The following is a 14,079-nucleotide window of genomic DNA, read 5'->3' as shown; positions in this document are numbered from 1 at the left end:
ATCTGAATGGTTTAACACAGGGGTCTCCAAGCCCCGAGCCACAGACCGGTACTGGTTGGGCTGCACAGCAGGAGGTGAGCGGCAGGTGAGTGAACAGCGGGTAAGCAGGAGGTGAGTGGCGGGTGAGTGAGGACTGCCTGAGCTCCGTCTCCTGTCAGATCAGCAGTGGCGTTTGATTCTCCTAGGAGCGAACCTACGGTGAACTGTGCATGCGAGGGATCTAGGCTGTGAGCTCCTTATGAGAATCTAATGCCTGATGATCTGAGGTGAACAGTTTCACCCTGAAACCATCCCTACCCCTGATCTGTGGAAAAGTTATCTTCCATGAAACTGGTCCCCGGTGCCAGAAAGATTGGGGACTGCTGGTTTAAGAGATTGGCAAATTAGAAAAGAAAGCATCACTGAACTCGCATGGAGTCTAAGAGCTCAGGAAGGACTCAGGCGTGGTAGCTCCATCCCCTGTTCAGGAAGGACTCGGGCGTCGCAGCTCCATCCCCTGTTCAGGAAGGACTCGGGCGTGGCAGCTCCATCCCCTGCTCAGGAAGGACTCGGGCGTGGCAGCTCCATCCCCTGCTCAGGGAGGACTCGGGCGTGGCAGCTCCATCCCCTGCTCAGGGAGGACTCGGGCGTGGCAGCTCCATCCCCTGCTCAGGGAGGACTCGGGCGTGGCAGCTCCATCCCCTGCTCAGGGAGGACTCGGGCGTGGCAGCTCCATCCCCTGCTCAGGGAGGACTCGGGCGTGGCAGCTCCATGTCCTGCTCAGGGAGGACTCGGGCGTGGTAGCTCCATGTCCTGCTCAGGGAGGACTCGGGCGTGGTAGCTCCATGTCCTGCTCAGGGAGGACTCGGGCGTGGTAGCTCCATGTCCTGCTCAGGGAGGACTCGGGCGTGGTAGCTCCATGTCCTGCTCAGGGAGGACTCGGGCGTGGTAGCTCCATCCCCTGCTCAGGGAGGACTCGGGCGTGGTAGCTCCATGTCCTGCTCAGGGAGGACTCGGGAGTGGTAGCTCCATGTCCTGCTCAGGGAGGACTCGGGCGTGGTATCTCCATCCCCTGCTCAGGGAGGACTCGGGCGTGGTATCTCCATCCCCTGCTCAGGGAGGACTCGGGCGTGGTAGCTCCATCCCCTGCTCAGGGAGGACTCCGGCGTGGTAGCTCCATCCCCTGCTCAGGGAGGACTCCGGCGTGGTAGCTCCATCCCCTGCTCAGGGAGGACTCCGGCGTGGTAGCTCCATCCCCTGCTCAGGGAGGACTCGGGCGTGGTAGCTTCATCCCCTGCTGAGGGAGGACTCCGGTGTGGTAGCTCCATGTCCTTCTCAGGAAGGACTCGGGCGTGGTAGCTCCATCCCCTGCTCAGGGAGGACTCGGGCATGGTAGCTCCATCCCCTGCTCAGGGAGGACTCCGGTGTGGTAGCTCCATGTCCTGCTCAGGGAGGACTCGGGCGTGGTAGCTCCATGTCCTGCTCAGGGAGGACTTGGGCGTGGTAGCTCCATGTCCTGCTCAGGGAGGACTCGGGTGTGGTAGCTCCATCCCCTGCTCAGGACAGAATGTCCCTCCAGGCCGCACAGAGCTGCCGAGAATTAAAACACACCACACCTGTGCACCCACAGGCACCAGCTCCGCAGGGAAAGGTTCACGTGCCCGGGCCCTGCTCCCCACACCGGGCAGGTGCTGGCCTTCTCCACGACTTTCCTTTCCACTATTTTAGAAATACATTCTTATCATGGCAGGGCTGTACCCCAAAGGTGCTTAACAACCTTTTTGGCTCACCATGTAGAATTAAAAAAAAAAAACACAGTAGACGAGGACCACAGAGAGCATCATGCATCCCGGGCAGAGGCAGCTGCACCACCACACACAGTGTGTGCATGTGCGCTGCCACAGACGCCGTCGACTTCCCTCTGAATCGGTGCAAACTCCTGGTCTCAGCCCCAAGACGAGTGGCGTGTGCACCTCCAGAAGGAGGCCTCCTCGCCCCGCAGCCTGACCCTGTGACTCTCTTCTAAACACACTGTTTATTCAGAGCAATCTTCTGATGCCCGGCCCTTTTCCCCTTCTCTGAAGAACAAAAATATAGAGCAGGATTCCAAGTAACTGTGACAATGGGTGTGTGTTGCTTGGATGAGGCTGTCCCCTTGTGGGCTGGGCAGGGTCAGTTCTGGTCATTTCTCACAGGTCCGCTGTGACGAGGGGGACAATCCCACCACTGTCCACCCACAGCGATGGTGCTCATGGGTACTTCCCACACCCCTGCCAGACTTCACACTTTCCAGACACACACTGGCCCCTTCCAGGCCCTGGACAGGGATGAGAGGCCGGATGGGGGCGAGGGAGCCCAACGCCCAACCCTCTCACCACCGTGCAAAGACCAGCAAGCCACAGTATGGAGGACTTCCCTTTCCTTTGCCACTACCATGGAAGTGAAAACGTTGCATGCAGCGCAGGCCGAGGCCTCACACCCGGCCTCCTCCTTAGTCTGCCAGACCGTTTTGGGCAGAGCAGCTAAAATCTCTGAACTCCAGGACTCAACTGTGCGGCTGCAGAAGGCCAACTCTGCTTCCCCTGCTGGGCCTCTCCGACTTGGTTTTAATTTGTCTGAGGAAGGGAGTGTGAGCAGTGAGTGAAAAGCAAGAGAGGAAAAAGATCAATGGGTGCTGGTGCTGACCTTGTGCTGGGTGGATCAGGGGGCAGACAACGAGCCCTGGCTCTGTCCACAAGGTCCCTGCCCCCCACCGGGGGCTGCAGGTGCTCCAGGCCCACGCCACCCTCTGCGTGGCTGCAGACAACAGCGTTTCGGGAAAGCGCTGGAAGGGGCAGGTGGAGGGAGATGCCTTCTGGGACCCCATCCAACCTGAACCTGAACAAGCTGCAGAGACCCTGCGGCCCTTGCTGTCTGCGGCCCTGCAGCCGGGTGAAGGAATGGCTTCAGGGAAAGGCAGCTCCACTGAGTGAGTTCACCGGGTGCCATCTGCGTAAAAGGACCCACCGAGATGGAAATGCGGCAGCCCAGGGTGGCTGTGGCCCCGTGACCTCATGTGCTCCAGCTCCGACACTGGCTCCGAGTTCCACCTGAAACCTCCCCGGAGCCTTGGGCAGGACGCCAGCTTGTTTTCTTATCAAATCTAACTGCATATTGGCCAAGAGTGGCTCCTGCCACCCTTGAGGCATCCCCACAGTCCTGAGAGAACCCTAGACGGCCCTGGCAGAGTGCAGCGTACGCGCCACTGTCGGGGGAGTCCCCACGGTCTGTGAGGCAGGCAGGGGAGTGAGGGCGCAGTGCACACCCGGCTGCAGGACTGAGGCCCCGTGGGCAGGGTTGGCACCCTAGGCCCAGTGTCTACCCACAGGCAGGCAGGCCCGCCCAGCAGACCCTCCGATAGGGCTTCCCTCCCTCAGGGGGTCCCCAGTGTCACAGAGAGGTTTGCGTGGCTCTTGCGTTTCTGTCCTAACCAGGGGGCCCAGGGGACCACCTGTCCTCAGAGACATCCCGTGGTCTCCCGGGAGTGCCGCCACTGTCTTAAACACCCCTGTGCGGTGGGTCCTCCGAGGGCAGTGGGACCGTGGGGAGGTGGGAGGTTTGGGGGAAGCCCAGGTGTGAATGGGGCGGTGGTGGTGCTGACGTCTACTAAGTTCCTGCTGTGTCCTCCCACACCATTCGTGGGACGCTCTGACAACCCTGTGATGCGCATTTCTCTCCGTGACTTCCTGACTCTCCTCATCTGCAGAACGGGTGAGTTCAGAAGAGAGTGGATGCAGTTTTATAAACAGCAAAGCTGCGACTCTGAGGACAAGGACTCCGCACTCTGGGCCCCGGGAAAGCGCCACATGGCATCCGGCCGCGGCCCCATCCTCACAGAGACTGTGTCTTCACAGGCAGGATCAGACCCCGACCGCAGGTCATGCCAGGCAGACACACAGATGGCATTCAGCCAGTGAAGGGGCGAGCCCTCGTTCCAGGGCATTTTCTGGATTTCAAGGTGGAATGAAGGAAATGCCTTCTGAGGCAGGAGACCTGCTCAGCCCCACGCATGGCCCTGGGGGCTCACTGACCATGGGACGGGAAGAGGAAGAGTGGCCGGGGCTCACAGCTCCCTGCACGGCTGACCGTGGGAAGCTCTGCATAAACCGGGCTTCGGTGTGCCGGGGCCGATCCTCAGGCACGTCACCGGGTGTCCCATGGTCAAGGGGACCAGCAAAGTGTTCGGTCACGGCCTTGTCTCTGTCCTGCACCTGCAGCCGTGGCCCCCGGACATCAGAGCTCTCAAGACGCGGGGCAGCCTGGTGCAGGCTGAGCCTCCAGCTGTTTGCACAGTTTGTGAGGCTCAGGCTTGCCAGACAAAAGGAGGTTATTTGCTTTTGGTAACTGTGACATAAATTAGGGTCAGATGATAACTTTAGGGTGAAAAGCTCATTTGCTTCTCGTCCCCACTCCCTGAGCTACTGCAAATTCCACAGGGGACACAGACTGCCCTGTGGAGCACGGGGCATCCACAGAGGGCACCTCCACGCTGCCTCACCCAGAGGCCGCCTCGACTGCTCCGAGCACACCACCTGCGAGGGACTCACAGGGGACGAGGAGACTCACCCTCAGCCACGGACAGCAGCCAGGAGCACCACTCAGAATACAGGTAGTAGCTTTTCATTTCCGCCACAGAAATCCGGACAGCCTTTCCGTCCCCCATGGCGAGGATCAGCTGCCGGGGAGGACGCGCGCTGCCCTGGGCTCGCCACAACCCTCTCCTTGTAACAGGACCTTTCTATGCTGAACTTTGTCCCCTAAAATCTGCATGAGGGACCAGCTGGCTTTTTACTTTCATTTCACCCACTACCTGGGACAGAGCACGCCAGGCAATTACCCTCCTGGAGGCCGATTCCTGCTCCGCCCTGATGTTTACATGCAGGTCCAGGCGACACACCGTGCCCGCCCGAGAGGAACTTGAGGAAAAAGGAACAAGCCTGAGCTGTTCTTGCCTTGGGTCCAGGCACAAGGGACCCCGCTGGGGGCATGGCCTCCCTTGCTTTAAACAGGCAGCCGGAAGATGAAACGCAGCAGGTCTTCCGCCGTGCCTGGGGAGCAGCATATTCCTGGGGAGGCTGAGTCAGAGAGTCCTGTCGGGGGTGACTGCTTGCCAGTCTTCCTCCATCTGATCACGGCCCCAAATGCTGACACCACTGGCAATTGGAGGGATGGACAGAAGCAGAGGGGCCTCTGAAGGAGGATGAGCTGCACAGAGACACCGGGACTCGCATCCTGACACCCTCTCCCCTTCCAGCTTTCCCTCAAGGGAGTCAAGTGTGATTGCCGAGGGATTGGTTCCTCCCAGAACAGCTTTTGTTTGTGCACGATCTTCGATCCACATGTTTTCCTTTTTGCACGCGCTACCAGGAAGCTTAAAGGGGAATTCCGCTGAGATCACTCACCCCGGGTGCCTCAGATGTATTTATCTGCTTCTTATGGTGAATCCTGATTCTGTTTGAAACTTCCTGTGCCAATCTCAAACACGTTTTATGAAGAGAATTTCTAGGCCAGGCGCAATGGCTCACGCCTGTAATCCCAGCACTTTGGGAGGCTGAGGCGGGCGGATCACATAAGGTCAGAAGTTTGAGACCAGCCTGGCCAACATGGCGAAACTCCATCTCTACTAAAAATACCAAAAAAAAATTAGCCGGGTGCGGTGGCACATACCCGTAATTCCAGCTACTCGGGAGGCTGAGGCAGGAGAATCGCTTGAACCCAGGAGGCAGGGTTGCAGTGAGCCAAGATCACACCATTGCACTCCAGCCTGGGTGACAGAGCGAGACTCCATCTCAAAAAAAAAAAAGAAAAAAAAAAGGAGAATTTCTAAATTCTAAGTAAAACAATCTGTTTTTCTTGGCTTAATTGGAACTCAGCTCCAAATACCCCAGGGCAGAGCAGCACAGGTGGACCCTGGGAGATCCGGCACCCGGCGAGGGTGCTGCTGTCTCTGAAGTATGGTGGTATCTCTGCCACCATGCCATGCAGGACAGAGGGGAGATGGACAACCCTGGCACCGGCCCCAACCTCCACTCAGTAAACAGACAACATCCACTCTTGGTTATCAGAAAATCTCCACCTGCAGCTACATTTTCTCCCAGCACCGTCTCCTCCGGGCAGAGGAGGCTCCTCCTCCACGTGAGTGGAAGTCCACCTGCCTCCTAACCCAAAGGGGCTCTTTTCAGTGCTCAACCCAAGGAAAACAGCTGCAGCACGGGGAGAGGTCTGTCCACAGGGATGCAGAAGCCAGCCTGACCCAGACACACGGGTGGATGGGTGGAGGAGGAGGAAGCCAGGCAGAAGGGAAGGCCCAGGAGGCTGCAGACACCACGCTTCCCCGGGGCCACAGTGCGTCAGAGCACTGAAGTGTCCGTCACCGCCTCACATCCTGATGACCAAGGGCAGAGCCAGCGAGATAAGGCAGGCGACAGAGCTGTAAAGAGGCCACAGGCATCCGACGCTCCTCCCGCCTCCCTGTCTCCGCCTACGGCTCTGCCGTGCCCAGCACCACGGGCTTTGGAGATGGGAACCTGCAGCGTGGCGGGCCTCAGATGTCGGGTGCCGCATTTACAGAGCTTGACTTAAGCCCCGCTGCCCCTCGAGGTGCAGGGCAATGCCTGGAGAAGGCCACCTGCCGGATAGAAGGGAGGAGGCTCATCCTGCAATTGTGAGGTCCGGCCTGGGTTTCCGCAGTGCCACTGGGCACACTCCCCAGCAGATGGGAAGCCAAAGACATGTTAACTTTTTTATTCTCACGACACAGAATTAACTTCTAGGAGTTTCTGGTGAAAAATCCCATGGCGAATCTTACTGGAGCTTCCCGTCCCTACCCAGCTGCCATGAACCTGCAACCCTAGACCTGTGTGAGGGGCACTGCTACCCCCTCACCTCCAACAAACCCTGAGGCACCTGCTGAGTGCTGCGTCCCTGCTACAGCCCGTGGGCCGCACCTGAACCTCACCTCAGGCCTTGCACTGAACCGGCCTGGCTGCCCCCACCACTTTCCACGCCCAAAGGCATCAGGAAGTGCTTTCCCCAACCTCCCCACCGGAACCAGTGCCTCCTGAGCATCACCACCATGGACTCGGGGACGAGCTGCGCCCCAGCCCCAGCCCCAGCCCAGCTCCTGAGGGTTCTTCCACCGACACCCCTTCCACACCTCGGCGCCCCTCAAGCTTCCATCCTCGCCCTTGTTCTCTGCAATTTCCCTGATCATCCTGTCCTTTGTCACGGCTCCAGCTGGGTGTCAGCTCCAGCCCAGACATCACTTCCAACCACAGACACGATCACAGACATCACGCCAAGCCCCTTATGCAGCACGGGCTCAGCCACTGCTGGGACAGCTCACCCTGTCCTGAGGGTCCGCGGCATGGTCCCTGCCCAGCTCTCCCTCACCACGTCTCCCCCCTCCCACAGCACGCGAGAGCAGGCCTCTCGGCACAGCTGTGACGCCCGCCTCCCACCAGACACAATGAGGGCTCAGCAGCCTTCCGTGGCGCACACCCTCCTCCGCAGGAGGCCCCACGGACTCCCCATCTGCCGTACCTCCCACCTGATGGGCAGAGGGGGCAGAGCCTTGGGGAGATGCCCCCGGCCACCTGCCACGGAGCCTGGGCTCGCTCCATCCCTAGGTCCCCTGCTGCCACCCACTCTGTGGCTTCCTGCAGTCCGCAGGCTCCAGGCCCCATGGATGCGGCCACCCTTGGCCCAGCGTCCAGTCCTCTCCACTGCACGGCCAACATCTTGGAGAAAGCCTCCATCACTGCTCTTCCTACGCCACCACATCCTGTGCCTTCGGCCCCAGCTCAGAAATCCCCTTCACGAGGTGGGCACGGCCTCTATTACTAGGAGTACGTGGGGCTTCTCTGCAAATCCCCTTCACGAGGTGGGCACGGCCTCTATTACTAGGAGTACGTGGGGCTTCTCTGCAAATCCCCTTCACGAGGTGGGCACGGCCTCTATTACTAGGGGTACGTGGGGCTTCTCTGCAAATCCCCCTCACGAGGTGGGCACGGCCTCTATTACTAGGGGTACGTGGGGCTTCTCTGCAAATCCCCTTCACGAGGTGGGCACGGCCTCTATTACTAGGGGTACGTGGGGCTTCTCTGCAAATCCCCTTCATGAGGTGGGCACGGCCTCTATTACTAGGAGTACGTGGGGCTTCTCTGCAAATCCCCTTCACGAGGTGGGCACGGCCTCTATTACTAGGGGTACATGGGGCTTCTCTGCAAATCCCCTTCATGAGGTGGGCATGGCCTCTATTACTAGGAGTACGTGGGGCTTCTCTGCAAATCCCCTTCATGAGGTGGGCACGGCCTCTATTACTAGGGGTACGTGGGGCTTCTCTGCAAATCCCCTTCATGAGGTGGGCACGGCCTCTATTACTAGGGGTACGTGGGGCTTCTCTGCAAATCCCCTTCATGAGGTGGGCACGGCCTCTATTACTAGGAGTACGTGGGGCTTCTCTGCCCTCCTTGGAGCCCACTAGGCCCCTAGACCTCTTTCCAAAGCTCCTGAGCTCTTGTCCCTTTGTCCCTCTCATCGGCCCCATGCTCTCTGCTGGGGCCCCCACTGCCTGACCCCTCAGACAAGGCCTCCACTGCTGCACTCCGGGCCTAGTTTCCCACAACCTTCAGGTCCAACACGAGCTGAGCATCTTCCCCCAGCCCTGACCGGGGCCTGCCCAGTCCAGGCCTGGAAACACAAAGGGGCATCTGTGACTCCTCCACCTTCCAATCGGAGACGCACATCCTGGGAAGAAAACCTGTGGGGTGCCAAGCTCCTGCTGAGGGAGACAGCCAGGGCTGGGAGAGGGCCGGACAAGGCTCAGTCCCCAGGCGCCCATGCCAGGTGGGTCACGCTGGCGGCCCAGGCAACAGGAGGCAGAGGGCACTGGGCTCTGAGCCGCACCCGCACCGCCCGGCCTGGAGGAGGAGGCCCCACACCTGGGCTATGCGTCCCCCTGCCTGTGCCTCGGGGTGTGGACCCTGCCGGGAGCTGGTGGTCATCCAGTCTCAGGCTCGCAGGCCCAGGGACCCAGAGTCTGCCTCTCACTACGCCCAGGTGATCTGTGCCACGGAGGCCGCTCCACCCAGATGCCACGGGACCAGGGCTCGGTGCACACTTCCTTACAGGATGGGGGTGTCTCACCGCCCTCACATTCCAGCCAAGGGCAGGACGTGGCTCAGTGAGTGTGAACGTCGTGGACGATGTCTTCACGGGGGACCAGAGCACCGCAGAACTCACAGCGGATGACACTCTCATCGCCTTGTCTCCCAACACTGCCACCGCAGAGAGGCCCTGTCGCTGTGAGAGTTACAGGGACAAGTTCACTGTAGCTCCTGCATTCTCCTGCTCCCACAAGGAACAGGGTGGTACCCCATGGTGTGGAGACATCTCGGGGGTCCTTATGTACAGTGAGGGGATGTCTCAGGAGTTCTCAGGCACAGGAAGGGGATGTGTCGGGGTCCCCAGTGCACAGGAAAGGGACATGTCAGGGTCTCCAGTGCACAGGAAGGGACGTGTCAGGGTCTCCAGTGCACAGGAAGGGACGTCTTGGGGTCCCCAGTGCACAGGAAGGGGACGTGTCAGGGTCCCCAGTGCACAGGAAGGGGACGTGTCAGGGTCCCCAGTACACAGGAAGGGGACGTGTCAGGGTCTCCAGTGCACAGGAAGGGGACGTGTCAGGGTCCCCAGTGCACAGGAAGGGGACGTGTCAGGGTCCCCAGTACACAGGAAGGGGACGTGTCAGGGTCCCCAGTACACAGGAAGGGGACGTGTCAGGGTCTCCAGTGCACAGGAAGGGGATGTGTCAGGGTCCCCAGTACACAGGAAGGGGACGTGTCAGGGTCTCCAGTGCACAAGAAGGGACGTGTCGGGGTCCCCAGTGCACAGGAAGGGGACATGTCGGGGTCCCCAGTGCACAGGAAGGGACGTGTCGGGGTCCCCAGTGCACAGGAAGGGGACGTATCAGGGTCCCCAGTGCACAGGAAGGGACGTCCTGGGGTCCCCAGTGCACAGGAAGGGACGTGTCGGGGTCCCCAGTGCACAGGAAGGGGACATGTCAGGGTCCCCAGTGCACAGGAAGGGACTTGTCGGGGTCCCCAGTGCACAGGAAGGGACGTGTCGGGGTCCCCAGTGCACAGGAAAGGGACGTGTCAGGGTCCCCAGTGCACAGGAAGGGGACGTGTCGGGGTCCCCAGTGCACAGGAAGGGGACGTGTCAGGGTCCCCAGTGCACAGGAAGGGGACGTGTCGGGGTCCCCAGTGCACAGGAAGGGGACGTGTCGGGGTCTCCAGTGCACAGGAAGGGGACGTGTCGGGGTCCCCAGTGCACAGGAAGGGACGTGTCGGGGTCCCCAGTGCACAGGAAAGGGACGTGTCGGGGTCCCCAGTGCACAGGAAGGGGACGTATCAGGGTCCCCAGTGCACAGGAAGGGGACGTATCAAGGTCCCCAGTGCACAGGAAGGGGACATGTCAGGGTCTCCAGTGCACAGGAAGGGGACGTGTCGGGGTCCCCAGTGCACAGGAAGGGGACGTATCAGGGTTCCCAGTGCACAGGAAGGGGATGTGTTGGGGTCCCCATCTCCAAGCCCCCACTGTGCTCATGTCCAGGTTCTTAAGACTTCAGCTTTGGGAGGGTGGTGGGGCGTGAATGGAGCACTGGTCACCCTGGCTGTGCGGGATTTACGCACAGCCCCTGGCTGCCTCCCTCACACGGTGCTGTGGTGGATGTCAGTGGACTCGGAGGGAGGCTGGGATCTGTTATTTTAGCCCTGGGGTACTTGCACCCACACGGTGCACGCTCAGCTGACCGGTAGTGAGTGACACAGCCCTCCTCAGTGTTACAGGCTCTGTCCATGGCCAAGGCGGGGGAAAGGGGAAGGCAGGGGAAAGGGAAAGGCGGGGGAAAGGGGAAGGCGGGGGAAAGGGAAAGGCGGGGAAAAGGGAAAGGCGGGGGAAAGGGGAAGGCGGCAGCCTGAGAGGCTCTCCTGTGCATGGTGGCCCTCCTGGCCGGCGCCGCTCAGCCCCAGGACAGTCAGGCATCGCCTGGATGTGTTCGCTGCCTCCCTTTCCTCTCCCTGACGCCCACCTGCCAATGCCCAGCCGCCGCCCATCCATCTCTTAAATAAACGCTCCCAAACTCCGTCAAAGCAGGGGCGGGGGCTGGCCCCAGCCAACTTCTGCCCCACGTTCCACAGCCCACCGTGGTTCCAGGTCGCCAGACAGGGGAAAGGGCAGGATGGAGCGGAAATCAGCAACAAGCTCCTTTCTCCCCCTCAAGCCAGCAGAATGCCCTTGCTCCTCTGAAGTGAACAAAAGCACTGGCTGTGACTTGTGAGAGTTTAGGCTGTTCCATCAGGCCGAGCAAACGTGCTGTTCCTGAATGGCACTGTTGGTCCACCTGGCCTGGGCCACGCCTGTGACAGCTCTGCACCCTCATCCAACCCAAAACACACCTCTTGTGATGCAAAGGACACCCACCTGCCCACAGACCGCGTGTGCCCGGGGAGCCTCATTAAACCCACCACTGCCGCTTCCCTCGCTTTGAGTCCACTCGTCTTTCCAATCAGAGCGGAAATTCGTAAGCCCAGGTTCCAGAACTGCAGGACAGGGCCGACCCAGAGATGTACAAAGAAAACTGGACCCACAGACCTGGAGCGGGATGCCCAGCAGTCATCTCTACCTTTTTAAAAAGTCTCCGAGCTGCACAGGTTTTTGCTGGTCAAGTGGTGAGAGAAATACCCCAGGGAGGCACCTGCCCGCAGAGAGGACACCTGCAGAGGGGACACAGCACCTGCCCCCATGCCCTGCGACCCCATTGTATCTCACCTGGCCTCCAGCGCCCTGCAGTTCCCCGGCGCCTCCTGGGCAGTGACCACAGCCGCCGCAGGGTTCCCCGGGATGCTCCCTTTTCGGCCATCGAACCGCCCTGTCACAAAGGCTGCTACAAAGCGGAGGCAGCTCTGGTTCTTCACGCAGGGACCACAGGCGACCCCCTGATGCTGGAGCCACAGCCTTCGGGTCTCTGCTGCGACAGCTAAAAGCCGGGCGGGTGCCGCATGGTCACAAGAGACAGGTGCTCAGGACCCTGGTGACTCTGGGCTTCGCCAACTCACAAGAAAGAACCCAAGAGGGCTGAGCCACCTCCTCAGAGTGCCCGGCCTCCCGGAGCCTGGCCCGAGCCACCACCGCCCTGCACGCCTGGAAGAGCAGGCAGACAATGCCGAGGTGCTAGAGAAACCCAGCCGCCGGGCCTGCCCTGCTGTGTGCAAGTTCTGGGCCTTTCCTTCCTCGAACAGGGCGGGGGCTTGCGTGGGCTGGACCTCCTTGCCTTATGGAGCAAGCCAAAAACACCTTCCAGGCCTCAGGAAGTCTCAAGTTCAAACAAACAACTACAAACCCAGAGGAAGGGAGGGACGTGCTGCTGGCTGTCCTGAAACAAAGTGGGAAGTTCCACGCCTGTGGCCCCCGTCTGCTGCCGAGCTCCTTGAGGGAGGAAGTGATGAGGTTGCTTTGCGTGGCCGGAGATGCTTTTCCCCAAGAGGTGTTGAGCCCGTCCCAAGCCAGCAGCTCCCACCCTCTGCCCCATGGCTGCTTCCGAGGGGTGAGAGGTGACAGCGTCCAGGGCTCCCAATGGCCCCCGAGGTGACGTGCCACCCTCAGGCTCTCAGAGTCCCTGGGCACCGTGCCGGGCACACACAGGGCTCCAGGCCTCACAGCTGATGTGCAAGGCCGTGCAAATGGCCTAGTGCCATTTTAACTCATTATTATATGCTCCAGGCCACAGGAAGAGAAGGTGGCAGGGCTGGCGCTCAGGCCTGCTTGTGAAAGCCCACATGCTGTCTGGAGCACCACATGTGCCCTTCTGTGAGCTGATGTGATTAGAATACGCATCTGGTTTGCAGCAAAAGAAGGCATTTATTCAACATCGTTTACTGAGTGCACACCCGTCCTGCCACCCTGCACAGGCGCTCCCAGAACGTATGGAGGGTCCCTGCCTACCATGTCCTCCCACTGGCATCGGGGACATCAAGAGGAAAAGGCTGCTTCCACAGCCTGAGAGGTGGCGCCTTGGTGTCCTATTAGCCTCCACAAATACAGTGATTCTGTTCAAAGTGTTCTGTGCTAGGTTTGCTCCTCTGAGAGCTACAGGTGTTGAGAGCCAGCTTCTGCCAGGAAAGACAGAGCTCCACATACCATCCCCCTCCTGCCTTCCACACCCACCTGCCAGACGCAACAAGGTGGTCCCAAGGCTGCCGTCCCCTGAAGCAGCTGGACGCTTGCTGTCTGTGCTGCATCCCCCAAAACAGCTACAGAGGAAAGCAGGGTGAGGGGATCGATGTCTCAGCCACCCAGGAGCAGAGACCACGAACCCCGTTTTGTTGGGGGCTTGTGTGTGAGCCCAGGAAAGGTCAGCCCTAACCTGACTCACATGAAAATGGGGAAACAGATGGCGCATTTCGCGTGGTGTTTCCAGAGCTCAGGCCTCTTTGGTTTTGTTTGTTTGTTTGTTTGGAGACAGAGTCTTGCTCTATCCCCCAGACTGGAATGCAGTGGCATGATCCCAGCTCACTGCAACCTCCACCTCCTGGGTTCAAGCAATTCTCCTGCCTCAGCCTCCCAAGTAGCTGGGATTACAGACCCCTGCCACCACACCCGGCTAATTTTTGTATTTTTAGTAGAGACCAGGTTTCACCATGTTGGCCAGGCTGGTCTCCAACTCCTGACCTAAGGTGAGCCTCCAAGGGCCTCTTTGAATAACCAGGAAATCAAGCCCTAAATGTTGGTTTCATCCACAAGGACAGATGCAGACAGGCTTTGTATTCATGGAAGCAGTGAGCGGTGCGCACGGGAGCCATCAGGGTCGCCTCTGGGGTCAACACCAAACCTCTCTCTCTGCCTTTCCTTCCCTTGTGCGTGGTAAGGTGCTGAGGAAGTCAAGGAAATTGGAACGGCAGGGCCACTTCCAGCTGAGCCGATTGGATGTGCACACACGTTCATCATTCAATGTCCTAAACATCTAAATAGTTTTAAAGATGTTACTAATTAAAACCATTTTTC

The 14,079-nt window shown here is 59.7% G+C and overlaps 1 protein-coding gene and 1 pseudogene across 13 annotated transcripts in view; both read right to left on the bottom strand.

Moving 5' to 3' along the window:
• MCF2L (MCF.2 cell line derived transforming sequence like) overlaps window positions 1–14,079 on the bottom strand; it is a 215,475-nt gene that overhangs the window by 109,361 nt on the left and 92,035 nt on the right. Inside the window, exon 1 of one of the 13 annotated variants that reach the window (XM_008957479.5) lies at window positions 11,848–12,438. The exons of 11 other annotated variants lie outside the window; for them this stretch is intronic. In XM_008957479.5, the coding sequence (XP_008955727.1) occupies window positions 11,848–11,938 (91 nt within the window). In that variant the 5' untranslated portion in view covers window positions 11,939–12,438. Of the gene's footprint in view, window positions 1–11,847; window positions 12,439–14,079 lie in introns of those variants that run through there. One more of the 13 variants, XM_057299621.2, reaches the window with a different exon arrangement.
• On the bottom strand, window positions 10,490–11,517 carry LOC117975677 (uncharacterized; annotated as a pseudogene).

Source organism: Pan paniscus, chromosome 14, assembly GCF_029289425.2.
Source record: "Pan paniscus chromosome 14, NHGRI_mPanPan1-v2.0_pri, whole genome shotgun sequence".
NCBI classification, from domain to species: Eukaryota; Metazoa; Chordata; class Mammalia; order Primates; family Hominidae; genus Pan; species Pan paniscus.
The sequence above is the reverse complement of the archived record's forward strand: the minus strand, read 5'-3'. Positions and strand labels throughout refer to the sequence as shown.